This window comes from Lepus europaeus, chromosome 10 (genome assembly GCF_033115175.1).
Source record: "Lepus europaeus isolate LE1 chromosome 10, mLepTim1.pri, whole genome shotgun sequence".
In the NCBI taxonomy this organism is placed as follows: Eukaryota; Metazoa; Chordata; class Mammalia; order Lagomorpha; family Leporidae; genus Lepus; species Lepus europaeus.
Window position 1 is genome coordinate 122,256,883 of NC_084836.1, and position 27,389 is coordinate 122,284,271.

The 27,389-nt window shown below is 58.8% G+C and overlaps 3 protein-coding genes across 3 annotated transcripts; 1 reads left to right on the top strand and 2 right to left on the bottom strand.

The window, feature by feature from the left end:
* Positions 1-4,679: 4,679 nt before the first annotated feature.
* TUBB1 (tubulin beta 1 class VI) lies at positions 4,680-10,477 on the top strand. The gene is made up of 4 exons (XM_062202581.1): positions 4,680-4,736; positions 8,727-8,835; positions 9,198-9,308; positions 9,405-10,477. Exons 1-4 carry the CDS (start codon positions 4,680-4,682, stop codon positions 10,475-10,477), a joined length of 1,350 nt encoding a protein of 449 aa, XP_062058565.1.
* A 3,621-nt stretch (positions 10,478-14,098) lies between these two features.
* ATP5F1E (ATP synthase F1 subunit epsilon) lies at positions 14,099-16,840 on the bottom strand. The gene is made up of 3 exons (XM_062204424.1): positions 16,703-16,840; positions 15,355-15,480; positions 14,099-14,251 (listed from the first exon to the last, which is right to left on the bottom strand). The coding sequence occupies exons 1-2, from the start codon at positions 16,732-16,734 to the stop codon at positions 15,357-15,359; spliced, it is 156 nt and encodes a 51-aa protein (XP_062060408.1). The 5' UTR covers positions 16,735-16,840; the 3' UTR covers positions 14,099-14,251; positions 15,355-15,356.
* Positions 16,841-17,664: 824 nt separating this feature from the next.
* On the bottom strand, positions 17,665-26,424 carry PRELID3B (PRELI domain containing 3B). The gene is made up of 7 exons (XM_062204425.1): positions 26,308-26,424; positions 22,288-22,456; positions 21,278-21,367; positions 20,022-20,092; positions 19,801-19,903; positions 18,140-18,282; positions 17,665-18,050 (listed from the first exon to the last, which is right to left on the bottom strand). Exons 1-7 carry the CDS (start codon positions 26,337-26,339, stop codon positions 17,807-17,809), a joined length of 852 nt encoding a protein of 283 aa, XP_062060409.1. The 5' UTR covers positions 26,340-26,424; the 3' UTR covers positions 17,665-17,806.
* Positions 26,425-27,389: the final 965 nt, after the last annotated feature.

The window sequence follows — 27,389 nt, forward strand, 5'->3', positions numbered from 1 at the left end:
GGTCTCCGATGCGAGTGCAGGGGCTTGGGCCATCTTCCACTGCTTTCCCAGGCTGTAGCAGAGAGCTGGATTGGAAGTGAAGCAGCCGGTTCTTGAACCGGTGCCCATATGGGATGCAGGTGCTTCAGGCCAGGGCGTTAACCCACTGCGCCACAGTGCCAGCCCCAATTGGAAGCTTTCAAGGTGTGGGTAGGCAGGCACTTCGACCTTGCTAAAGATTTTTATTTTTATTTATTTATTTATTTATTTTTGACAGGCAGAGTGGACAGTGAGAGAGAGAGAGACAGAGAGAAAGGTCTTCCTTTGCCATTGGTTCACCCTCCAATGGCTGCCACGGCTGGTGTGCTGTGGCCGGCACACTGCGCTGATCCGAAGCCAGGAGCCAGGTGCTTCTCCTGGTCTCCCATGCAGGTGCAGGGCCCAAGCACTTGGGCCATCCTCCACTGCCTTCCCGGGCCACAGCAGAGAGCTGGCCTGGAAGAGGAGCAACTGGGACAGAATCCGGTGCCCCGACCGGGACTAGAACCCGGTGTGCTGGCGCCGCAGGTGAAGGATTAGCCTGTTGAGCTGCGGCGCCAGCCAAAGATTTTTTTTTTTTTGAGATTTATTTATTTGAAAGGCAGAGTTACAGAGAGGTAGAGGCAGAGGCAGAGGCAGAGGCAGAGAGAGAGATGGGGAGGTCTTCCCTCCACTGGTTCACTCCCCAATCTGCCGCAACGGCTGGAGCTGCGCCAATCTGAAGCCAGGAGCCAGGAGCTTCTTCCAGGTCTCCCATGTCAGTGCAGGGGCCCAAGCACTTGGGCCATGTTCTGCTGCTTTCCCAGGCCACGGCAGAGAGCTGGGTGGGAAGTGAAGCGCCAGCACTTGAACTGGTGCGCATATGGGATGCCAACACTGCAAGTGGCACTTTACCTGCTACGCCACAGCGCCAGTCCTTGCTAAAGATTTTGCACCCCCATTTCCACTGGGCCCACCTGACTGCCTGTTAACCCATCTGACTGCACACTGCTGCCCCAGGCACGGTTTTTTCATCTTGTACATTTTGCATGGATTAGGAGAAAAGTTTTGCACCAAAATAGATTCATACTTTTGATTTCCATGAACTTTTTGAAGTCTCCTTGTACCGTTGGGTCTGAGAGCAGGTGCAGGTCTTCCTCCTGCATTTCTTCTCCTTACCTGTGTGTGGGGGCCGTGGGCGGAGGCAGGGCAAATGGGGCCATCATTCAGGTTTGAGTGAAAAACAGTCCCAACCTAGTGAGACGCTGAGTGAACTGGCCCGCACAGACTCGTGGCTGTTAATATTTTGCCACGTTTGCTTAGCTGCTCTTCCTGCATTGCTTTATCTGAGAGTAAGTTGCTGTGATAGCAAATTGGCCCGGAGGTAGTTCCCAGCACACGCGGGCCTCAAAAAGTTCATGGAAAATGGGATTAAAAGATAATGTTCATTTTGGTGCAAAGATTTTCAAATTCATACATATGCTTTTAAAAGGTGGAGGAAAATACATATTATGAAAAAAAAACTATGGACTTCACCTTTTTTTTTTTTTTTTAAAGATTTATTTATTTGAAAGACTGAATTACAGAGAGAGGTAGAGGCACAGAGAGAGAGAGGTCTTTGTCTGCTGGTTCACTCCCCAATTGGCTGCAATGGCCGGAGCTGCGCTAATCTGAAGCCAGGAGCCAGGAGCCAGGAGCTTCTTCTGGGTCTCCCATGCAGGTGCAGGGGCCCAGGGACTTGGGCCATCTTCTACTGCTTTCCCAGGCCATAGCAGAGAGCTGGATGGGAAGTGGAGCAGCTGGGACTTGAACCAATGCCCATATGGGATGTCAGCCCTGCAGGCCGGGGCTTTAACCCGCTGCGTCACAGCACTGGCCCCAGATTTTAACCTTTTATGCACCAAAATAAACGTATCTCTAAATTCCAATTTTCCTGAACGTTTTGAAGTCCCCCTGTCCTATACATATCCCCTGAAAACAAGGTCTTTATCTTACGTAACCACGTACCACACTCCAGGTCAGGACGCAGGACCCGGTCCCAATATTCAGTCTGAATTTAGATTCTGACGATTGTCCTAGTAACATCCTTTGGGGCAGCCCTTTTCCTGGTCCCAGATCTGGCCTGGGGGCACGGGGCATGCTGCGGGCGCTCAACAATGGTGGCAAGGAGCCCCCCAGCCCCCAGCCTCGTCCTCCATCCCCATCTCTGGATTCCCTTCTCCTTAACCCCCTCCAGATGCAGCCCCAGGCTACCCCCCTCCCCCCATGCCATCAGTAGCCCTCCTGCCCTTGTTCCTCACCTCACACCTTGGGCCCCACCAGGCTCGTGGGGAGTACACCAAGGTGAGGCGTCAGGATCGGGGCACAGCGGAGGCAGAGACCCCTCATGGACCACGGGGAGCCAGGGTGTCAGGGTTTGACTCCTGTACGGCAGCCAGGGTCGCTGGTGTGGTCAGAGGCGGGAGAGGGGGGCTCTGAGGCCAGGTCGGTCCTCCTCTGGGTCCACACCCTGTGAGGTGGTAGTCAGAGCCAGAGGGGCTTTTCCCAAATAAGCCAGTTCAAGGTGGGTGCCGTGCCTGCGTCCACCTGTCATTCCTTCAGTCCAGCTCCAAGGCACATCGGCACCTGGCCGTTGGTCCCTGTCTACGACTGCTCCATGGAGGGACTTGCCGTGGAGACACTGAGGAGCGGCTACAGAAGCGGGTGCTCCTGGGCTGCCCTTGTCCCCAGGGCCGTCAGGAGTGAGACCTCTTCCTGTCTCCAGAGCTCCAGGGGCACAAAGCAGCCCTTCACTGGCTCTGCTGTCTCACAAACCCACACTCCTGCTTCTTCTCCACCCTCTCCCGCCTTCTGTGGAAGCCGGTCTTCCACTTCCTGGGGGTGGGGTGGGTACTGGCCCTAGAGCCACCGGCTGGTCGCTGCCCCCCCCGGGCAGTGGGCGTTGGACAGGCAGCCGCACGCTCAGAGGTGATGCAGCCTGCGGCTGGTTTTGGACCTTTGCTGGGAGCTCAGGGGGCTGAGGACCAGGAGGCAAAAGAGCCGGCTTCCGAGTGGTGGGCTGTGCCGTTGGGTTCCCCTTGGCACTTGGAGACTTGGACGGGAAAATTCTGGCAAACAGTAAACCACAGGCACCGTGAGAAGAGCAATGGGGCAACAGGGCAGAGGGCCGGAGGGCACTGGGGCAGCTGGTCCCCTGCAGGTGCGGGGTGGGGAGGCGGACGGTGGCAGGGCAGCCTGCAGAAGAGCGGGGGGTGGCGCGTGAGGGTGGGGACCCAGCGTCCCGGCATGTCATTCCCCAGCTCCCTCGTGGCACACGGCTCAGAGCAACAGCGTGGAAGAGGCACTGGGAGTGCTGGAAGTCGAGCTGGGGAGTGTGGATTCTCTTTCTTTTAATTTATGTGAAAGGCAGAGTTACAGAGAGACAGAGAGAGATCTTCCAACGGCTGGTTCACTCCCCAAATGGCCACAATGGCTGGGGCTGGGTTAGATCAAAGCCAGGAGCCTGGAGCTCCACCTGCCTCTCCCACATGGGTGCAGGGGCCCCAGCACTTGGGCCATTGTCTGCTGCCTTCTCAGGTTGCATTAGTAGGGAGTGGGATCGGAAGTGGAGCAGCCAGGACTCAACTGGTGCTCGCAGATGGGATGCTGGAGCTGCAGGCGGCGGCCTAACCTGCTGCACCACCACAGCCACAAGCATTTTGTGTCTTGTTGTGGTTTCTCCAGCTCCTAAGGATCTTCCGTCACCTTTACAATGTGGGCCAAGTTCATAAAGCGACCTTTTCTTAATATTTTATTATTTTTTAAATTTATTTTTTTATTTTTTGACAGGCAGAGTGGACAGTGACAGAGAGAGAGAGAGAGAGAGAGAGAGAAAGGTCTTCCTTTTGCCGTTGGTTCACCCTCCAATGGCCGCTGTGGCCAGCGCGCTGTGGCCGGCACATGGCACCGATCTGAAGCCAGGAGCCAGATGCTTCTCCTGGTCTCCCATGGGGTGCAGGGCCCAAGGACTTGGGCCATCCTCCACTGCACTCCCGGGCCACAGCAGAGAGCTGGCCTGGAAGAGGGGCAACTGGGACAGAATCCGGCGCCCCAACCGGGACTAGAACCCGGTGTGCAGGCGCCGCAGGCGGAGGATTAGCCTATTGAGCTGCGGCGCCGGCCGTTAATATTTTATTATTATAAATATCAATTGTTTTCCTGTTAATGCTTACAGGTTAAAACAAAAACTGGCCAGCTGTGTTCCCCCAATCACCCCAGTGCCGTGGGTGACTTTAGGTCCACACCTAAGGGCTGAAGACAGGTCCAGTGATGGGATGGCAGAGCCCGTGGGGTGGGGGTGGTCTCCCTGGGAGCTGAGAGCCCCGGGGCAGCGCCCAGGGGCCGGCAGGGCAAGGCCTGCGAATGGCGCCAGCCCTGGGCTCACACCCTAGGAAATGAGTGGGCAACATTGTGGGCTGGGAGAGGAAAGCACACCCCCTTCCACATCGGTGATAAGGGGAGAACAGAGCAGCGCTGGGGCTGGGCTCTGGGCTGGACACACCCTCAAGGCCGCTCTGGGAGGGTGGCCTGGTCAGCTGGTCCGTCCCTGTGATGAGCAGGGACGTGCGGGGCTCACAGCGGTGACCGGCAGCTCTCCCAGCCTGAGGAGTCCTTGCAGGTCCTCCACTTGGCGCGAGGCAAGGATGCGGGAAATCGTCCACATCCAGATCGGCCAGTGCGGCAACCAGATCGGAGCCAAGGTGAGTGGAGCCGGCCCAGGGCGAAGTCCTCGTTCTTTTTTTTTTTTTTTTTTTGACAGGCAGAGTGGATAGTGAGAGAGAGAGAGACAGAGAAAAAGGTCTTCCTTTGCCATTGGTTCACCCTCCAATGGCCACTGCGGCCGGCGCACCGCGCTGATCCGAAGCCAGGAGCCAGGTACTTCTCCTGGTCTCCCATGGAGTGCAGGGCCCAAGGACTTGGGCCATCCTCCACTGCACTCCCGGGCCACAGCAGAGAGCTGGCCTGGAAGAGGGGCAACCGGGACAGAATCCGGCGCCCCGGCAGGGACTAGAACCCGGTGTGCCGGCACCGCTAGGTGGAGGATTAGCCTAGTGAGCCACGGCGCTGACCCTAAGTCCTCGTTCTTAAACAGTGTCTTTGGAGAGACAGAGGAGCCAGCAGAGGCTCGGAGGGTTAATGAACGCCGCCTTCGTCTGTAGTTACCGTGGGTGACGCACATGCCCTCCATTTACTGTGATGAGCTTCCCGGACCTAGCGGGGCAGCTTCCCGAAGCTCGCTGGCAGAGGTCTTCCAGCGGAGGCGCCGTTCCCCCCCCCCCCCCCCCCCCCCCGTTCTTGATGGGGTAAAGCACAATAATGAGAACACTGACAACTCCTGCTTTACTTCACACGCGATGGAGACTGAACAGGGAAACCTGACACAGTTTTGTGCGCAATGACAGAACAATTCGAGAATGTCCCCTGGAATATAAGTGACACTTCTCTCGTCTGGTCTACATTTTCTGTAGAGAACCGTTGACTCGCTTGCTAACACCGTAAGAACAGGTGCCTGCGCACACGTCTGGGCTCGGCAGCGGCGCTGGAAGGCACCTGTCCAGCTGCGTTCTTGCTGGCGAGAAGTTTTACTGGCAAGGGCTGCATTAAGAGCCAGGGTGTAACATGCCTGCCTCGAGACCTTAGTTTGGGGTGAGCTGGTGGCGCCGTGGGTTAAGTCGCTGCTCGGGACACTGGCACCCCACGTCGGAGTGCTGGTGTGAGTACCTGTTGCTCTGTTTCCAATCCAGCTCCCTGCTCACGGGCCCGGAACCCAGCAGATGATGGCTGAAGTGCTTTGTGCCTGCCACCCACGTGGGAGACCTGGCCCCTGGGTTTTGGTCTGGGCTGGCCTTGGCTGTTGCGGGCACTGGGGGAATGAACCAGGGGATGGAAGGTCTCTCTCTCTCTGTGCCTCTCCCACTCTCTCTGTCATGCCGCCCTTCACAGAGATAAATATGTTTTAAAAGAGGAACCTTAGCTTTTCCATAGCAGCATTGCTGGGATATCCAAGAGAGGAAACAGTCCAGGTGTCCGGCAACAGATATAGGGAACAAAGCACGCGCTGCCCACACACCTGGATACTGCGCAGCCTGAAAGAGGGATTTAAAACGTTTCTCCGTGAAGTGCACACACAATTTACCTTCTGAGCCATTCTTAGGTGCACACGCAGTCGCGCTAGGCAAGTTCGCTGTGCATCCCATCCCCAAAGCATTTTCCATCTTTCTAAAGCGAAGCTCTGCATCCCCTGAGCGCCAAGGCCTCATCCCCACCCTGCCCGGCCCCAGCCCCGGCCCCAGCCCTGGTCCCCGGCCCCGGCCCCAGCCCCGGCCCCTAGTCCCCAGCCCTGGCCCTGGCCCCAGCCCCGGCCCCAGCTCTGGTCCCCAGCCCCGGCCCCAGCCCTGGTCCCCAGCCCCGGCCCCAGCCCTGGTCCCCAGCCCCGGCCCCAGCCCTGGTCCCCAGCCCCGGCCCCAGCTCTGGTCCCCAGCCCCGGCCCCAGCCCTGGTCCCCGGACCCGGCCGTTCCCCTCTCTCTCTGGGAAGCTGGTTGCTGTCAGTGCAGCCGCGCAGGCTTCCCCCTGCGGCTCACCCCAGTGGAAGACACCCCACTGCGCCGGGGGCCGCCTTTCGCTTATCCACCTGTGCCCCGGGGACACTCGGGTTGCTTCCTCCGCCAGGCTATCGCGGGGACGCTGCTGTGACAGGAATGGCCATCTTCTGGGGCAGACATGCTCAGGCCGGGACAGAGAACCCTGGGTCACCCTTCCGGGCCGCAGTGACAAGAAGGTCCACAATTAGCCCCCGGAGCAGGGGAGGCCCCAGCCCCCCAGCCCCGCCCCCATTCTGCAGTCAGAAGATAGCGTGGAGAGCGAGTGCACGGGCCAGATAGGGCGACAGACAGACGTGATGTGCAGTGTCTGACAGCTTGGGTTTCTCTCCCCTCCCTGGACAGCGCTGGTGGTGCGCTACGAAACAGAGGCTTCGTTGTTGAGAGCAAGGCCGGAGCGGGGCTGTCACACAGGAGGCTGGGAAAGCACTGGGGGATTCTGCACACGTGCGAGCATTAACGGTGCTTTCCTGTGCTTCTGCGGGGTGAGCAGAGGGGCTGCCCGGCACTGCCTCCGCGCGCGTGTCTGTTCACAACCACGCGTGATCGCCAAGCAGGAACGCAGCGTGCACAGTTCTCAATCCCGTGTCCACCTGATCATCAAAAATGCACACTGCGGGCGGGCGTGGTGGGGGAGCAGGGTAAGCCGTGGCCTGCGATACCGCAGTGCCATTTCTAGTCCCGGCTGCTCCGCTTTGATCCAGCTTCCTGCCTTTGGGAAGATGGATGGCTCAGGTACTTGGGCCCTGCCACCCATGAGGGAGGCCCAGCTGAGAGTTCCCAGCTCCTGGCTTCAGCCTGGCCCAGCCTGGGGCACTGCAACTATTTGGGGAAGTGAACCAGCAGATGGAAAAAATCTCTCTGTCATTCTGCTATTGAAATATGTACATAAATAAATCTTAAAAAAAAAAAAAGAAAAATACAAACAAAAAAACCCAGAAAAACCCCATATTACTTAAAATTGTGCACAGAAGTACTACTTATACATTCTTGGGAAGAAGTTCATGAAGGCCAGCGCCGTGGCTCAATAGGCTAATCCTCCACCTAGCGGCACCAGCACACCGGGTTCTAGTCCCGGTCGGGGCGCTGGATTCTGTCCCAGTTGCTCCTCTTCCAGGCAAGCTCTCTGCTGTGGCCAGGAGTGCAGTGGAGGATGGCCCAGGTCCTTGGGCCCTGCACCCCATGGGAGACCAGGAGAAGCACCTGGCTCCTGGCTTCGGATCAGCATGGTGCGTTGGTTGCAGCGCGCTGGCCGCGGCGGCCATTGGAGGGTGAACCAACGGCAAAGGAAGACCTTTCTCTCTGTCTCTCTCTCTCTCCCTGTCCACTCTGCCTGTCAAAAAAAAAAAAAAAGTTCATGGAAAGAAATCCCCAAAGTGAAATGGGATATTACTGTGGAATCAGGTAAGAATTCAGTTTGTGTTCTTTTAATAGGATCCACACCCTGCTAGCTTGGAGCACTATAAGGAGAAATGAGTTACACTGTCTGATCTGAAATTCTAGAACCACAGCTTTAATATAGGCAATGGGTTGATTTTAATAGGAACAAAATCTAATTTAAAATCTTACAAGTTTGACATTTTATTTATTTTTGTTTATAAAGATTTATTTATTTGAAAGTCAGAGTTACACAGAGAAAGGAGGAGAGGCAGAGAGAGAAAGAGAGAGAGAGAGAGAGAGGTCTTCCATCTGCTGGTTCACTCCCCAACTGGCTGCAACAGCCGGAGCTGAGCTGATCTGAAGCCAGGAGCTTCTTCCGGGTCTCCCACGTGGATGCAGGGGCCCAAGGACTTGGGTCATCTTCCACGGCTTTCCCAGGCCATAGCAGAGAGCTGGATCGGAAGAGGAGCAGCTGCAACTCGAACCGGCGCCCGAATGGGATGCCGGCACTGCAGGCAGCGGCTTTACCTGCTTTGCCACAGCGCCGGCCCCCTTGACGTTTTATTTAAGGTGTTTGGGAGGTTTGGAACGCTCACACCTAGTCCACACTGAATTACGCTGTGGAGTAGTCATTTGTGAAGGGCCGGGTCCCCGAGCGCCCACCCGCTCCCCGGCCTCCCCCACACCGACCTCCTGCCTTCTGCTTTCAGTTCTGGGAGGTGATCGGCGAGGAGCATGGGATCGACGCGGCAGGGAGCGACTGCGGGGCCTCTGCCTTGCAGCTGGAGAGAATCAGCGTGTACTACAACGAAGCCTACGGTAGGGCGGCGCCCAGCAGCCTGGGGTTTGGGCAGGGAGAGGGCAAAGGCTCACAGGAAAGCAAGACGCCAAAGCCATGGTGGGTGCAGGCGCGGGGCAGGTGCACAGCGGGGCAGCAGAGCCCGAGAGGCAGGGCTGGGGGAGAGGCGCTGAGCGGGGCGAGCAGTGCAAGCACAGCAGAATCGTTTCCCACAGGAAGAGCAGGGTCTCTGTCGGGGGTGACTCAGCAAACAAAGCAGACGGGGATGGTGGTTTTGTTGCTCTTCTTTTTATTTGACCAGCATCACAAGGATCTACTCTGATGAAACATTAACTTCTGGAAAAACAAGAGTTTGCTGACTTCTTGCTATTTTTCTACACAGGTAGGAAGTATGTGCCCCGAGCAGTCCTGGTGGACCTGGAGCCGGGGACGATGGACAGCATCCGGTCAAGCAGACTGGGGGCCCTCTTCCAGCCGGACAGTTTTGTGCACGGTAGGTTTTCCAGAAGGTTCCGGCAGGCAGAGCTGAGGATGCCTCCTGGTGGTGCCCTTCTCGCCTCACCTCTCACCTCCGTCCTGCTTGCCACAGGGAACTCTGGGGCTGGCAACAACTGGGCCAAGGGCCACTACACCGAGGGAGCCGAGCTGGTGGAGACCGTCATGGATGTGGTGCGGAGCGAGAGCGAGAACTGCGACTGCCTGCAGGGCTTCCAGATCGTCCACTCCCTGGGCGGGGGCACGGGCTCGGGCATGGGCACCCTGCTCATGAACAAGGTGCGCGAGGAGTACCCAGACCGCATCCTCAACTCCTTCAGCGTCATGCCCTCGCCCAAGGTGTCGGACACCGTGGTGGAGCCCTACAACGCCGTGCTGTCCCTCCACCAGCTCATCCAGAACACGGACGCCTGCTTCTGCATCGACAACGAGGCCCTCTACGACATCTGCTTCCGCACGCTCAAGCTCACCACGCCCACCTACAGCGACCTCAACCACCTGGTGTCCCTGACCATGAGCGGCATCACCACCTCCCTGCGCTTCCCCGGCCAGCTCAACGCCGACCTGCGCAAGCTGGCCGTGAACATGGTGCCCTTCCCACGCCTGCACTTCTTCATGCCGGGCTTCGCTCCGCTCACGGCCCAGGGCAGCCAGCAGTACCGGGCCCTGTCTGTGGCCGAGCTCACCCAGCAGATGTTTGACGCCCGCAACACCATGGCTGCCTGCGACCCCCGCCGGGGCCGCTACCTGACGGTGGCCTGCATCTTCCGTGGCAAGATGTCCACCAAGGAGGTGGACCAGCAGCTGCTGTCCGTGCAGACCAGGCACAGCAGCTGCTTCGTGGAGTGGATCCCCAACAACGTCAAGGTGGCCGTCTGTGACATCCCGCCCCGGGGGCTGAACATGGCCGCCACCTTCATAGGCAACAACACGGCCATCCAGGAGCTCTTCGGCAGGGTGTCCGAGCACTTCTCGGCCATGTTCAGGAGGAAGGCCTTCGTGCACTGGTACACGAGCGAAGGGATGGATGTGAGCGAGTTTGGGGAAGCCGAAAGCAACATCCACGACCTGGTGTCCGAGTACCAGCAATTCCAGGACGCCACGGCGGCCCTGGAGGAGAATGAAGAGGCCGAGATGGAACGAGACGCTGAGGACCCTCAGCCGTGAGGGAGCAGCCTCGGGGGGTCCTGTCGGGCCCGCCCTGCACTGCAGCACGCCGACGCACCTGCTATGGCAGACGCACCTGCTCCGGCACGGGCACTGCAGCGGGAGGGGGCGGGGGAAGGGCTGATGGGCAGTCAGTCTCCTGCTGACATCTGCTAACCAGAGTTTGATATTCAGTGCACACTCGAATAACTTCTCATTGTCAAGTGAATTTCTGAGGGTACTGCAAAAGGTTCACGGAGAAATGGAATTCAAAGATAAGTTTGATGCAAAAAAAAAAAAAAAAAAATTGAAATCCAGGCCTAGCTTCCTCAATGACACTCATCTCCCATGAGCTCTCCGAGGCCCTTGCTTGGCTCCTGTGCCAGGCACCCAGGCCGCGGTGTGGGTCTGCAGGGAGCCGGGGCGGTCCATGGATGTCCTCCCTTGGTGCCCGGGCTGCCGACACCCTACCCTCTCCCTCTCCTTGGCAAACACTCCCGGGCCCCTTGCCTTGTCTTTGTTGGTCCCCACCAAGGCCAGCGACGACCAGCACGTGGGGAGCCACAGGGCCAAATCCCGTCCCTGTGAACAGCTACGGCCCCCTCCCCACCCCAACCGAAGTCCCTGACCAAAAAAATATAAAACAACAAGAACAAGACAAGACAGCCAGAAGCACTCCAGCCCGTCTGTGCTTCTGCACGGCCCACTTCAAGCCTACGCTCCACGGGTTTCTGGTGAGTGTGCGACTCCCAGGGCTCGTTCATGGCCATCGTCGGTTTGGCTTTTCACTTCCATTCAGCAATCATGCCCCCCTACGCCCCCCCCCCCCCCCCCCGCAGGAACAGGGCAGCGGCTGCGCTGTCCTTCCCAGTCTGGGGGACGTGTCGGGAATTTGTAGAGTTCAGGTTAATTTGTAGAAGTTGCCATGAAAGTTAGCGCGAGGAGGCAGCTTTAACCATCCCGTGATTTTAATCGGCTCACGTAAGACAGAACCAAACACGCAAGGGCAGTCAAATCCCCCGCCGCCTCTCAGTTTGCTTGTTCTGCGCTGCGGCACTGCCACCCTGGCCGGTGCCGTGGGGGTCTTGGTGGCCTCCTGGCATTGCGGCTGAGTCCTCTGGGATTCACTGGCAACCAGTGCTGGGAGGACGCTCCCTCGCCGCAGGAAGCTGGCTTCTCTGCACACGCACCATGGCCATCAGCTGTCACTCATCCTGAGACCGCTCTCTGCACAGGCGCACAAGGAGTCACCAAAACACACACCAAAAATGAGCCTCGCCGTCGGTATCACTGACGAGCCCGCGACGTACAATTAGACACAAATGCTGTTTTAGGCACTTCCTACGAGAGTGAGATTGTGGAAACTCGGCTTTCACACTCCGGGCACGAAGCTGGGGCTCCCGAGGTGCTAAGAGGCCTACGGGCCTGAGGCTACAGAGCTCACAGCCCCGCTCAAATCAAAAAGGTGGCCAGATGCTAGGAAAGGCAGACTCACCCTTTACCAAACAAGAAGGGCTGCTGATTCCTAGGACTGCAAAGATTTGTGTTGTAATCGTTAAAGTGCAGAAAGACCCAATTTCAAATGGCTAAATTGCTTTATTTCAAGCTAAAGTCCTTTTCTTGGCGCCTCGACACCCAGACTGATGAATTTGAGTAGTTCCTGCATCTCACCATCCCACTCTTTCGTACGGTAGAGATTTAAAACACCAGCGGACCGGAAGCTAACGGAAGCCTGTCCCTGCTGATCCTGGCGAGGTTACTGTTAGTGGCGGGGCTGCCACGGCGACATCGGTCTCACACCGAGAGCTGGCCCGATCCCTTCACTCTGCACACAGGACCCCACGTGAACGGAGCCATTAACCAACACTAGAAACACGTCACCCAGCTAGTCAGGGACGGGGCGATCACCCAACGCTCTGAGCACCCCCCACCGGCGGGTGAGACCCCCCACAGCGGGCAGCTGCCCAGCAGTGCTGGTGCAGGGCGTTCACCCGTGTGGGTGAACCATGTTTTTTAGTCACGAGACGGAGATCTCTGCTGGACGACAAATCCGAGGTCACTGAGCCTCCCCATCACAGCCCTGTCCCTCTATCTCCGTCTCATTTCCAGCTGCTCCCTAGTCCACGACCTGGCGAACTGCTGGGCTGTAAGTGACGCAGCCTTTGCCCGTCAGTCACTTTGTACGTGTGGCACTGATGAGGCCCCGCAGCCCTGGGACTCGCGCCTCCCGGGACCGTCATCCAGGGGGCCCGGCACTAAGCTGAGTTGCCCTGGCTTCCAAACAGCAGGACAAAGGCCCAGGCAGACCCCAGGGGCCCTCACCCTGCCCTGTGCCCTGGGCGAGGCACTCCATCTGCTGCTTCCCCTATGTGTCCCATATTGAGAACTGAATAAAACCCACAGGTCAAGTGTGGAGGGCAGGAAGTCGTCCCTACAAGCCGAGAACAAAGACACATTCTTGGGCTCGCGCCCAGCATCGCCCAGTGGCCCTGAGGAGCTGTAGGGCGCTCGTGAGCCACAGTGAGAGACGGTCTAGCATCCATTTAAGCCTCCTGTCCTAAACATCTTCATTTTTCCAAAAGCCATTAAAACCAAGCACTTAACTGCACAATGGTGTTTCACTCGGCCAAGCACTTCCAAGTTTTTTTTTGTTTGTTTTTTTTTTTTTTTGACAGGCAGCGTGGATAGTGAGAGAGAGACAGAGAGAAAGGTCTTCCTTTTTGCCGTTGGTTCACCCTCCAATGGCCGCTGTGGCCAGCGCTTCGTGCTGATCCGAAGCCAGGAGCCAGGTGCTTCTCCTGGTCTCCCTTGGGGTGCAGGGCCCAAGCACTTGGGCCATCCTCCACTGCCTTCCCGGGTCATGGCAGAGAGCTGGCCTGGAAGAGGGGCAACCGGGATAGAATCCGGTGCCCCAACCAGGATTAGAACCCAGTGTGCCAGCGCCGCAAGGCGGAGGATTAGCCTGTTAAGCCACGGCGCCGGGCCACTTCCAAGTTTTAAAGAAAGACGAAAGCAAAACACTTGGAGGAATTCTTCACCCCTAAGTATTTAATGAAGGAACCAACCACCACTAAACGCTTGCAACGAGCCCCAGACCCGCAGTCAGGAATCCGCGATTTTCATTCCAGCTCGGCCATCGGCTGCATAGCCAGCTACTGCACAGCTCTGCCTCACCGCCTAGGAGGGACGCTCCCGGGATCTGGACTGATCCGCGGACAGCAACGTGGGATACAGCTGTGCTCAGATCGGTCCCAAGGTCCACAGCCCGCAGCAGGTTCTAAGGGGACAACAGACAGAGGTGCTGTACCTGTGCCTGCAGTCACAGCACTCCACGGGTCACCAGCTAGGCAGTGCCACTCGGGGTGCCACTGCCTGGACAAGGACGGTGGGGCTGCTGGGATGACCACACACCGTTCCCGCCGACGGAGGGTTCAGCACTGGCAGCGGCGCCTGGAGGACCAGTCCGCGTCCCGGACACGGCACCCTCCACCCGAGGCACCGGCCAAGGGTCTCCTGTGTCCCTTTGGTCCCTCCACGTAATCTGCCCCCCTTCCCTAAGAAACCCTGGTTCACGCGGTCAGCGGGAGCTGTGCAGCTGTTCCCAGAGACAGGAAAAAGCCCAACAGAAACCAGAACCCAACAGTGAGTGAACCGTGTTTCAGTTTATTGGCGTTGTTGATTTACGAACAAGACAGGACTTCTCCCCATGGAGTGAGCTCTTCTCCCTCCGCCGCGCCACGTGCCACGCGTCTTCCCCGGACTTGGAAACGCAGCAGCTCCAGCTCCCGGCAGGTTCTGGGGGGAAGAGAAAAGTGCAGTCGCCAGCGGGTTCTCGGTGTTTTCGTAAAAATGCAGCACGGACACGAGACTCCTCCTTCCAGAGAACGGCACCAGGTAACCGGCTTCCGTTCACGCGGGAACGCACGTGGGTCAAACGCCCAGCCTCAGCCCAGTGTTCAGCGTTTCCCTGCTCAATATAATGAAACGCTCCCTTAGCCACAGACAACCCCTTGTCTTAAAGACGCCAACATCGCCCTGAGCTGATGGGCTGTGGGTGCCCATCCTCCGGCCAGGGCTGTGTTCTCGGAGCGACCCCAAGGCCGCTGCGGGGTCTGGGGTGCTGTTGGCGCTGTAGCAGGGAGGGGCCAGGCGGTTTTCCTCAGCTCACTGTGAAACAGAACAACGCAACATAAAACGAGGCCTCGCTACTCAGGAGGTGAGACAGTGAGCCCCTCGACGGGGGCTACACACAAGCCATCTCCAGACCCCTGGTGGAAGATCTACTCGGGGAGACGGCTCTGCCAGGACGGACGCCCAGCAGTGCCGGCACTGCTTAGCAGCAAATCAGGAAAATTAACCTGAAGACACCTCCGATCACCCTCCTTGTCTTTCAAACAGCAACGCCAAGACAACAGCTCGGACCGCTGAGCGGCCTGCGGCGGGAAGCCCGGGCTCGCCCCCTTCTCCCGGGCGATGCAGCCCCTCGGTCGGCGTCTTCCGAGGGGAGGCACCGGGCCTCTGGAGCAAGACGGCGTCCAGGGTGGCCCTGCCCGTGCGCACAGCCCAGCACGGCTGTCACTCCTGCCCCTGAACCTCCCGTGGCTCCAAAGGCACTTACAGAAGTGCGGAGTTCATCCTCCACGTTATTTGATTTTGTGCAAATGAAACAGCTTTAATTACAGCACGACGGCGCTGTCCCTACGCATCGCTCAGTCAACTGAGAATCAATGTGCTCGCCAGGGCCTGAAGGGCCGTTCTCCATCACGCCCCGGGACGGCTGCCTGTGTGCCCGAGACCACCCCCAGGAACGAACTTGCAAGCGCACAGAGCCCAGAGCGCAGCCAGGGTCTCTGTGGCATCTGGAAGCCACGCCCCCGCCCGGTGTGCCAGGGACTCACGGTCAGTCCTTCTTCACTTTCACAATCTTGACGTTGCTGCCCGCGGTCTTCTCCGCGTTCGCTCTGAACTCGGTCTTGAGCGCATCCCTCACTGCCTTGGCGCAGATCTGCGAGTACCGGATGTAGCTGGGGAACCAGAGAAGGCGCCGAGTTAATGGTGGCGGCCGGACAGCCGCGGGCCTGTTCCCCCTCCTCTACTTTTCAGTCTGCTTGGACGAGACTTCAAAGTGGCTACCGCCAAAGGGGTCTGGACGCAGGAGAGAACCGGGGAGAAATGTGCCAAGGTCACCAACTGGCGTCTGGCCGGGCGACCTGGGGTTTCGTGCTCCATCTTATGTCTTTTTTTTTTTCTTTAAGATTTATTTATTTATTTGAAAGTCAGAGTTACACAGAGAGAGAAGGAGAGGCAGAGACAGGGAGGGGGAGGGGGGAAGGGAGGGAGAGGGAGAGGGAGAGGGAGAGAGAGAGAGAGAGAGAGAGAGAGAGAGGTCTTCCATCCGCTGGTTCACTCCCCAATTGGCTGCAATGGTCAGAGCTGAGCTGATCTGAAGCCAGGAGCCAGGAGCTTCTGCCAGGTCTCCCACGTGGGTGCAGGGGCCCAAGGACTTGGGCCATCCTCCACTGCTTTCCCAGGCCACAGCAGGGAGCTGGATGGGAAGTGGAGCAGCCGGGATTCGAACCGTGGCCCATATGGGAAGCTGGCACTGCAGGCAGTGGCTTTACCCACTACGCCACAGTGCCGGCCCCCGTTCTATGTCTTTGGTGTGCATGAATTTAAAATACAAGATTTGAAAATATTCTTGAAAACCCACAGGGAAGACAGACGGAAACCTCGGCAGGCCCGCAGCACCCACGGCCTCGCTAACTTCAGGATTCTGTGAGCTACGGACACCAAAGAGAAAAGCCCGGCTCGAATGGAGCCGAGGCCTCGTCCCCAGGCTCCCTGGACACAGTGGACGCCGCCTCGCTACGGACAGCCCGTGTCCCTGGACACACCGGACCCCGCCCCCCCCGCAGCCCGTGTCCCTGGTCACACCTGACCCCGCCCTGCGGACAGCCCGTGTCCCTGGACACACCGGACGCCGCCTCTCTGCGGACAGCCCCCCGCCCGCGCCCCCCCCCCCCAGACAGCGGTGCCGCGTGGGGCCCCCGCCCCGTGCACGGCGCGGCCCCGCCCCGTCCCCAACGCCGGCCAGGCCTCTCCCCGCACGACTGCCCAGCAGGGCCGCTCTCGGGGCCCGGCCGGGGCGCCCTTGTCCGGGGGACGCCATCTTGAGGCCTGGCCTGGCGCGTGCCCAGCGCCGCGTGCCCCACACCGCAACGCGGGGCCTCCCGGGCCCGCGCCTACCTGAGCCCAGCCTGGCGCCAGTACGCCACCATGATGTCGCGAGAGCGGGGCGCGTCGGGCCGAGTCGCGAGAGCCGGCAATGTCGGATGCACCCGGCGCCCGGCGGCAGGAAGGTCAGGCCCGGGAAGCGGAAGGGGCGGGACGCGCGGACCTGCCAATCGCCGCCTCTAGCCCGCCCCGCCCTCCGCGGAAGCCCCCTCGGCGCCGGCAGCCAATGGGGACGCGCGGCCCGGGCGGCGGGGCCAATCCTCGGCGGCTCGGCCGGCGGAGCCTGCCTATTGGCTGGGCGGGCGCCCCGGCCTGGGCCCGCCCGGCTTCCGTAGAGGCCGGGGGGGGGGGGGGGGGGCGTCGCGTCGCTTCGCGGGCCTGGCCCGGCGCCGGGCCTGTGCGTGTCCCGCGTGGGGACGAAGCGCCACGCGCGCCCCTGGGGTCCCAGTAAAAGCCCTTGGGGCCCGAGGCGGCGCCTCGCCCGGGCCTCTGCCCTCCACCCGTGTTAGTAAAGCAGCGCCACCCACACGCGCTTTTACCGCGGTCCAGGGCGCGGGGCGCGGGCTGTGGGCCTGGAACGGGGCAGCCGCGGGGAAGCGGCCCCCCAGCACCCGCTGCTGGCCCCGGCTCCGTCCAGCCGCGACGCGTCGGCTGCGGACCGCGGGGTGAGCGCCCGGCCGGCCTGGGAGCCCTGGCGTCCGCGGTCCCCGCGGATACTGACCGCTGTGTGAGAAGCCTGGCGGGTGCGTCGCGTAGCGCGGTCTCTACGCCCCCCCCCCCAAAGCCTGTCCCGGGTCTCTACGGCCCCCCGGAGCCTGTCCCGGTCTCTACGGCCCCCCCGAAGTCTGTCCCGGTCTCCATCCGCAGCTGCCCTCCGGTATCCCGCCCCCCCCCCCCCCCCCCCCCCGTGGCCACAGTGCTGACCCCGCTGTCCCGTCCGGCCCAGCCCGCAGCAGCACGCGGAGTCAGCCCGGTCCGGAAGGAGTAGCTTTACTAAGTTAGAAAACTTTGGCAAATCAATACAGTACTCTCAATGTAGCAAAATCGCATTTTCTGTTGGAGTCATATATTCGTAGTGCTAAATGTTCATTCCAAAAATATCATTTAAGTACCAAATCAAAACACTGGCTTCTCGGCAGAGCAAGTTATTTTACACGAATGAACGTCTTTAGAACTGTAGAATCCCTCTCGGTGAGTTCTCTCCCGCAGGCTGCTGGATCCACAGCGTGGCGCAGCGCTGTGCTCGGGCTTGGTCCACAGTGGGCGGAGCTCCAGTGTAGACGCCTTCAGTGTAGACGCCTCCGGAGAACCGAGACTCATTGGACAGTACCGACCTCGGATGGTCCTGACAGCCCTGCACCTGTGTTTATCAGAAGTCATAGTCTTACTCCAGCTTGTCAAAAAATTCTACCTAAAATGCAGTTGTACTTTTAAATAACAAATAAATACATCGGCCCGGAGAGCACGGCCGTCATTTCTCTGCGAACGCCGCCGCCGCCATCGGGGCCCCGGATGCTCCCTCTCGCCGACGCCGCCAGTTCTCCAATCTCGGCGTTCAGTTTATGGATCACCCACTCCATCGCTTCTCGGCCCTTAAAAAAACCCAGTGCGTTAACTGTTAGCAAGAGAGCAGAGGCACGTGCTGGGAACCACACAGCAGGAAGCCACAAGCTCCACCAGGCAGCCTCACCAGGACCACTCTGTCCTAACATTTACCCAGTAGCAAAGCCCTGAGCTGGCTTGACCGTGAGCGGATTTCTATTTTGTATGCCGATGTTCTCAAAGCAATCCACAGCTGAGTGACAGGATGCCTGACTATCTCAGTACTGGAGCAGCCCCTCTCTGGCAGGGAGGTCCCGCCCACTCTGCATTTCAAGCAAAGCCCATCCCGGCCTGCGGGCCCTGTCCCTGCCCTCCTCTCGGGCACTGCAGCTCCCTGAGGAGGACAGGGCGCTCGGATTCAGGTTCCAGGGCCCTGGCACGTGCTCCCCCCGCGCCCCTTCATCACCAAGCCGCCCCCACCGGGCCTCGGCACTCCCCGGGCAGTCCCCCACCTTCCTGCACACTGCCTAGTGACGGGCGGGTGGTCCCTGCGGCCTTGCCCTCAGTTCCACGAGGGCAGAGGCGCCTGTTCGCTGCCTGCCGTGTCCCAGTCTGGCCTAGCACTCAGCCCGGCCCGGAGAAGGCGTCTGTGAACACCTCTGACTGCTGAGTGACAGTGAAACGTGTCGTAAAACAACGCATTAGGCATCTTTCTCTAAACTTACCCAGGCACATTAGCAGGGAGCTGGATTGGAAGTGGAACAGCCGGGTCTTGAACCAGCATCCGTATGGGGTACCACATTGCAGGGAGGACTAACCTGCTGTGCCTCAGCACTGGCCCCATTATTTTTACTGTTAATTTTTAGTTTTTAAGATTCATTACGTTCCACAGATACGCTTCCAAGAGAAGGATGACAGTGCCTTCCTCCCTCCTCACCTTGTTTTAAATCATGTTTTCTCAGTAGCGGAGACACTCAATGGGCAAAATTGGTTCGTGGGGAGAATGGAGACAGGCGCCCTCATACATAGAGCTCACGTGCACGTGCGTGGCGTTCAACGATCTCAGGGCAGAAAATGTTTACAAAGGCCCGAAGGGAAGCAGCCATGAAAATGGCTGAGAGCGCACATCCAGCCATGGCGCCCAGCTGTACGGGGGCGCTTCCTGTGTGCTGGGCTCTGGGCCAGACGCTTTCTATGTTATCTTGTTTACTGCAAGCCAGCCTGGGAAATGGGCAATCTCCACTTCAAAGACGGGAAACTCAGGCACAGAAAAGCTAACTCAACTGCTCAAGGTTGAAAGGCCGGTCAGAGTTGGGGCACGGCTGGACACCAGAGCCTGCCAAGTCCTCAAAACTGCCCGACGCTCCGTGGCTTCTCACTGCAGAGGGCACAGTCAGGCCTGAGCCCCCAGAAGTGAACCCCCACTGACTTTATGGCACTGGAGGGCACCGCACCCCCATTGTCTTGATGGCACTGGAGGGCACCGCACCCCCACTGTCTTGATGGCACTGGAGGGCACCGCACCCCCACTGTCTTTATGGCACTGGAGGGCACCGCACCCCACTTACTTTACTGGCATTGGAGGATATCGTACTTGCCATCAGCCCTTCAAGGTAGCTGCTCAGGCTGACTCCTTTCACAGTGATTATGGCCTCTTGAGTTAAGACAGTTCTGGAACAAAAACACAGCCACACTGACTTAGCTGACCTTCCACTTTTTCCAAAAAATTAGATTAAAAACAAATTGAAAGTCTACATAAAATAAGCTTGTTAAAACACTGTTCACTCACTTTTCTGGGTCCTGAGGATGTGGCTTGTATATGAGTCTCTCATCTACTGAAACCATATTTGTAAATGAAATCTAAAGAATGACGGGGAAAAATTCAGATCATTTTAGAAATGAAAATTAAAATGATTTACCAAACTAATACAATCAAAATCTTACAAGCTACACATATAAAACAACAAAACCAACTACTCACCATTTTGATATTACTATATGAATAATTCTAATTTCAACTATTACTTTTTATTAAAAAGATACACTTTAATTAAAAATATTTTTTACAACTTAAAATATTTTTTGATGACACTTTTTTTTAAAGATTTATTTATTTATTTGAAAGACTTATACAGAGAAGGAGAGGCAGAAAGAGAGAGGTCGGTCTTCCATCCGCTGGTTCACTCCCCAATTGGCCGCAACGGCCAGAACTGCACCGATCTGAAGCCAGGAGCCAGGAGCTTCTTCCAGGTCTCCCACACGGGTGCAGGGGCCCAAAGACTCGGTCTGTCTCCTACTGCTGTCCCAGGCCACAGCAGAGAGCTGGATCGGAAGTGGAGGAGCCGGGACTCAAACCAGCACCATGTGGGACACCGGCACTGCAGGCGGCGGCTTTACTGGCTATGCCATAGCGCTGGCCCCACTTACATTATCATTAAAGGCTTAACAACTCCACTAAATAAGGAGTTCCACAGAGACCACAGTCCAATAGGAAAGTAGGCAAGGGCTATCAACAGATACATACAGTCAAATGAAAAGATGTTCAATTTCACTCCCATTAAAACCATTTATATGGGGGCCAGTGCTGTGACGTGGTAGGTTAAGCCTTCATCTGCGGTGCTGGCATCCCATATGGGCACTGGTTTGGGTTCTGTCTGTTCCACTTCCAATCCAGCTTCCTGCTAATGTGCCTGGGGAAGCAGTGGAAGATGGCCCAGGCGCTTGGGCCCCTGCATCCACATGGGAGACCCGGAAGAAGCTCCTGGCTTTGGATCAGCTCAGCTCCGGCTGTTGCAGCCAGTTGGGGAGTGAACCAGCAGATGGAAGACCTTTCTCCCTCTTCTGTATGCAAGTACAAAATGATCTCAAATTCGTTTTGCTGAGTGCCAGGCTCTGCACAGCAGAGGCTCATGAAACTGACGAGGAACAGGTGGGGGGTGCTTCTGGGCTCTCTAAAGAACAGGTTCACTGACATGTCAACCGTGGCAGGCAGAGAAAAATCAAGCCAAACGCATCAAAGTTAAAACAAAGAAAGCCAAAACTTACATTCGTAGATTTGAGCTCCATGGTTCTCTCTACAGGATCAACTACAGAATGTTCTTGCACATATGTTTTGGTTCTTGCTGCACCAATAATCTAAATAAAACATTCAGAATTAGTAATCAGCGGGGAGGATTTCTTACCCAGGGTGTCAATATTTTATTTGATTATGTGTTACAACGTCTTGAACCAAAAATCTGTTTCTTAAAAAAAGGAAGCAGGCAGTCAGAGAGGAGCCTATTTGGGGGTAACAGGAATTCACGTAACACGGATACACTGAGACCTTTCCCGGGGCAATCGGGAAAGATCAAGTACAAGGCACCATGCCGAAACCGCTAAGGTGGGCAGCACAGCGTCCACACTGGGAGCCGTGAGTCGCACGCTATTTAGACCGAGAAGAGTGCCGGAGTTATCCGTCCTCACCTTCCTAGGGCATCACGGCTCCGTTCTGCAGACAGAAGCACGGTGCACACTGGCACCGCGGGGCTGCCCCCACCCCTGAACACGCTCTTCCCTTTTCCGAGTGCACCCCGCCTGTAGGGAGACCCGTACCCTGACTGCACTGTGTCTGCTCCTCAATCCACGGGCGTTCTCCTCACAGGCCACCAAAGCCTGAGCGCTGGTGCTGCGCCAGGCTGTGGCAGCCCACCATGTCCTCGGCCCCCCTCCCTCCTGTGCACAGCCCACCGCTGACCGCAGCAGTGACCAGGCAGGAGCAGCCTGCTCTAAGTCTCGTTCCTGCCTGCACGTTGCAGGCCAAAGCAAGACAAGCAGAAGGCAGCTCCTCGCAGGCTTCGGGCTTAGCCGGCTTCCTTTAGAAGGTTTCGCCGGTGCCTGCATGAAGACTGTAATAATATTTCCAATTCATTATACACTCCTAACTCAAGTTTATTGTAACACAATTTGAACTGATGCAAAAATGACATTCCGAGGCAGCTCCCACATCCATTTGAAATTATAATGTGGTTTGGAAACTTCTCCGCGGCGGTGCCATTTCTGGGGGAACAGACACGTACAGACTTCACGACAGAGGGCAGGCCCCACTCGGTGCTCAGCAGCCTGTGGCTGTGCAGCCTTCCGGACGGGTCCACGTGTCTGTCCAGCACGTCCACTCCAACCACGCTCGGGTTCATCGGGTTCGGGTACTTCTGCATGGCAGCCGTTGTAACGGTTTCCCATGGGTGGCTACCAACACAAACCAAAAAGCATCACTTAAAAACATGCATATGAATAAATAATTTTTAGAGTCCATCTAATTATCCTTTACAATGGAGGTTTGATTAGTTCACGTAGGGAAAACTGCTTTCTGAAACATTGACCAGGTATCGGGGAGACTGCTGACATCAGTCGTAGAGCCAGGACACAGGCCATGGAGCACTGGCCATGTAAACGTAGTGTGTACCAGACCGGGCCTTTGGCCAGTCCTGCCCACGTACCATTATCCACTTCCACATGTGAACTTTGTTTCCAGGAAGAACCACTGATGTATGTTCTACTGAAACTAGTAGCAAAAACTATCATTCTGCCATCTAGTCTTTCGCCTGATCCCAATTCTATGAAGCTATAAAAAACAACAAGGGTAAAAAGACCTGACAAACACCGTAAATCCCTACAGGATCACAGAAACGGCCCAAAATGCCATTGATTTAATCATCAAACTCTGCACATCAGTGTCATAAGTAACAGTGGCCTTTCTAGGCAATATCCATAGCTCTTTTTTTTTTTTCTCCAAACAAGTGAATCCGATTTCTGGTTTGAAAAGGTCACTTGATACAATAAAACGCTCTTACAGCACTGCTGATGTGCTGCTTTTTTTTTTTTTTTGACAGGCAGAGTGGACAGTGAGAGAGAGAGAGAAAGGTCTTCCTTTTCCCATTGGTTCACCCTCCAATGGCTGCCGCACCTGCGCTGATCCGAAGCCAGGAGCCAGGTGCTTCTCCTGGTCTCCCATGCGGGTGCAGGGCCCAAGCACTTGGGCCATCCTCCACTGCCCTCCTGGGCCACAGCAGAGAGCTGGCCTGGAAGGGGAGTAACTGGGACAGACTCCGGCGCCCCGACTGGGACTAGAACCCGGTGTGCCAGTGCCGCAAGGCCGAGGATTAGCCTATTGAGCCACGGCGCCGGCCAAATGTGCTACTTTCTAATAATCCCCCTTAATATAACAAGCATTCACTGGTGCGGTAACAGTGTCGCCCGGCTTGAGAACTTGCCGCAGCCTCGTTTTATTAGTTTTCTTGAAGGAGGACACGTGCTCAAGGATTCCAAATGTGATGCATTTGTTCACAACTTCCGTGAGAAACAAGATCGTATGGAGGACATACAGCCCTCACTGCTGTGGTCCGCGCTGACCGGGCCCCGTCCACAGCCAGGTTCTGACCTCTGTGGCGGCCTGTGTGCACTCCGGACTTCGTTCACAGAGCAAGACAAGGCCCAGGCACGATGCTTCGAGCTTCGGTGACTGCTACACCACACTGCGTTATGATTTACTTTTCTAAAAGCAGAACAGGTGGATCCCAGAGCTCAGGCTGACAACTACAGATCGTGTTGACAAAGGGAAACTCACTGCACCGATCTCATTGAAGTTAGGACTGGTGTCCTAACTTCTTAATGTTTTGATTTCTCTGTAATATCGCACAAATCAACCTCATCTCGTTTTTCAGTCTCAAGCCCGATTCAGCAGTCCATGCCGTGTGCGAGTGGAGCTGCTTCGTAAATCTGAGCAGCCCCCACAGACCTGACGGAGGCCAGGCCCCCGTGACCGAGGCAGCTGTCCCAAGTGAACATCAGATGAACCTGCCCTCTCTCCATCTGGTCACACACCATGGTCCCCAACCTCCAAGCAATCAGTCCCTGCAGGCTGCAGGGTGCTCAGTTACGCATCACTCGTAACAGTCCACCTCTGCTCTCTGAGTCGACTTGAACTAAGACTACGACACACAACCAACTCCAGCACTAGAACGGACACGAGAACGGACGGTCCTCTGGCTGTCACTGTAAGTGCATTAAACAGACGGCGCACCAAAGCTCTCGCCATGGAGGAGGGCGCACAGTGTGGCTGCGTGACCTAGCCCATGCGCTCACCAACGTTCTAAGAACACAGTAGCTCCACCAAGGCAGCAACCGTGTCCTGGCTGACTCGGCTGTGGCCAACCCCAGGGACCGTGGCTGGTACACGGAGGGCGTGCCTACACCTCGAAGGAATGGGTAAATGACTTCAAGGGAGTGCCAACTCCAGCCTACGCCTCAGAAGGAAGCAGTGGAAAATCAAGTGGGCAACAAGAAGGACGACTTAGACGCTGGCACAGTAACACCTGAAGACGAGAAACGGGAGAAAAAGGGGAGATTACGGCTTTAATCTCCGGTATCTTCATGGCAGGCAGCCATGCCAGGAAGAGACCTGGAGCTCGAGGGACAGACAGGGCAGGGCCTTGAGCCTCAGCCCAACATCGGAGAGAGCACATACCAGGGCTGCCTGTCCCAGAGCCCGGGCGGCGTGGGCCTGAGTGTGTCTGTCCTCTAGGGGGAGGGCCCAGAGCCCGGGCGGCGTGGGCCTGAGTGTGTCTGTCCTCTAGGGGGAGGGCCCAGAGCCCGGGCGGCGTGGGCCTGAGTGTGTCTGTGCTCTAGGAGGGCCCAGAGCCCGGGCGGCGTGGGCCTGAGTGTGTCTGTCCTCTAGGAGGGCCCAGAGCCCGGGCGGCGTGGGCCTGAGTGTGTCTGTGCTCTAGGAGGGCCCAGAGCCCGGGCGGCGTGGGCCTGAGTGTGTCTGTCCTCTAGGAGGGCCCAGAGCCCGGGCGGCGTGGGCCTGAGTGTGTCTGTGCTCTAGGAGGGCCCAGAGCCCGGGCAGCGTGGGCCTGAGTGTGTCTGTGCTCTAGGAGGGCCCAGAGCCCGGGCGGCGTGGGCCTGAGTGTGTCTGTCCTCTAGGAGGGCCCAGAGCCCGGGCGGCGTGGCCTGAGTGTGTCTGTCCTCTAGGAGGGCCCAGAGCCCGGGCAGTGCGGGCCTGAGTGTGTCTGTCCTCTAGGAGGGCCCAGAGCCCGGGCAGTGCGGGCCTGAGTGTGTCTGTGCTCTAGGGGGAGGGCCCAGAGCCCGGGCAGTGCGGGCCTGAGTGTGTCTGTCCTCTAGGAGGGTCCAGAGCCGGCACCAAACCTGGAAGGCGGCTGTGACAAAAAGAGAGAAAGGAGATTTAAAAGCGCCGTGGACCCCGAGCCGGGGCAGGGTTTCGAGGCCCTCAGAGCAGACAGGGACTGGACAGGCGAGCTGGTGCTGGCGCCACACACTCTGCCCCAGAACGATCACAACATCCGGGATCAAAGAAGCCGCTGACCCCGACCCCTTGCTCTCCACCGGGGGGCGTCTCGGGTGCGCCTGATCCACGGCCCCGGGAGTTTCCAAAGAGAGGCCGAACCCAAACACACCACAAAGCTGCAGGGCTGCAAACGGCGTGGCGGCCACGGCACCACCAGCGGCAGGGACGACGGCTGGGGAACCGGGGCACGATGTCAGCTGGGGGAACGGCTCTCCAGGCGCACGCACGGGAACAGGGTGTGGAGCCCGCAGGAGCGCTCATTCCGCGCACCCAGCCCGGCCACTCCGCGGAAGCCAACGGGGTAGGCACGGTCGGGAGCACGTGGTGGCCGGCAGGGCGGGGCCCCACGCCCAGGCCGGTCCGGCCCCGGGGCCCCACGCCCAGGCCGGTCCGGCCCCGGGGCCCCACGCCCAGGCCGGCCCCACATCCGGCTCTCCCGCTCGGGGTCGGTGGCTGCGGCCCGGCCTCGTGCCCCGCGACGGCCCCTGGACGCCGGAGGGCCGCGGGGCGGGGGCGGCCCGGGGGCGGCCCGGCTCGGCTGCCCGCCCACCGCGGGGGCTGGCCCAAGCCGCGGGACCCCCGGGGTCGTGACCTTGAGCCCCCGCCCTCCCAGGGGAGCTCGTGGGGGCCGGGGCTCGGCGGGCCCCAACCAGGCCCCAACGCCTCCCGAGGGCCGCCTCGGCCGCGCCTCGCCCCCGAGCCCGCCCGGCCCGCCCTGCCCGCGCCCCGGACTTACTCGAAGACGTGTTCCGAGGTCCAGATCTTCATGGTGCCGGCGGCCCGCGCGATGTCCGGGCGGCGCTAGGGCACAAGGAGGCAAAGAGGCTACACCTGCCCCCGCCCCACCCCCGGCGCCCCGCCGGCCGCGCAGCGCGCAGGCGCCGTCGCGCGACGCCGGGGACGTCCCGACGCGCGGCCCCACGCCCTATCGCGGCCCGGGTTTCGCCCCGGCCTTGCGCGCGGCGCGACGACGCCCCGCCCCTTAGCGCCCGACGCAGCGCGCCGGCACAGTCCGGGGGCGGCCGGCGCGGGCGCTGTGCTGCGCAGGCGCGGTCCTGGGGCGGCCGCGCGGGCGCTGTGCTGCGCAGGCGCAGTCCTGGGGCGGCTCGCGGCGCCGACCTTTGCGCGGCGTTGGGCTGGGCCCAGGCGGCGGCCGCGGCCTGGCGAGGCCTGCGGTCGGTCGTAGGCGGCCCACTGACACGGATTCGCCTCGGAGCGCTCTCTGGGGCGCCGCACCAGTCAGTGCTGTCCGCTGGTTCCTCCTGCCCAGCAGGCGACGAGGACCCCCCACCCCCAGGATGGGCGCGGGCCCGAGGGCATGGCCGGCTGGCGTGGCCGAGAGGCCTCCCCGCGCCCCGGGGTCATCGCGGTGTCCTCTTTCCCGCCAAAGTCCTCGCAGGCAGAGGGGGGCCGGTGCGGCTCAGCCAGGATCCCCAGCGCCTGCTGTCGCCATGGCGGAGAGCGCGTGTTGGAAGACGGAAGCCTGGCCCCTTGTGCGGCGCCTGGCGTCGTGGGGTCCCCCCGCGTGGTGGGCGGCCCGCGCTCTTGGGCAGTGGCGCCCCTGCCGGACGGGGACTCAGACGAGGGGCGCGGGGGTCGCTCCACTCGGACCCGAGCCAGGCGCCGCCCTCTGAGTGCCGGGCGCGAGGGACGAAGCTGCTTCTGGCTCCCTAGAATCCGGGCAGAAGTGCCGCCTCCGTCCTCGGCCTGCTCGGTGGTTTAAAGAGAAAACGGCAGCTACACAGCCAGGTTAATTCAGGAGCGAGGATAATTTTTCAAAATAGCCGAAGTCCTTTCTGGAAAAGAAAAGCAGGAACG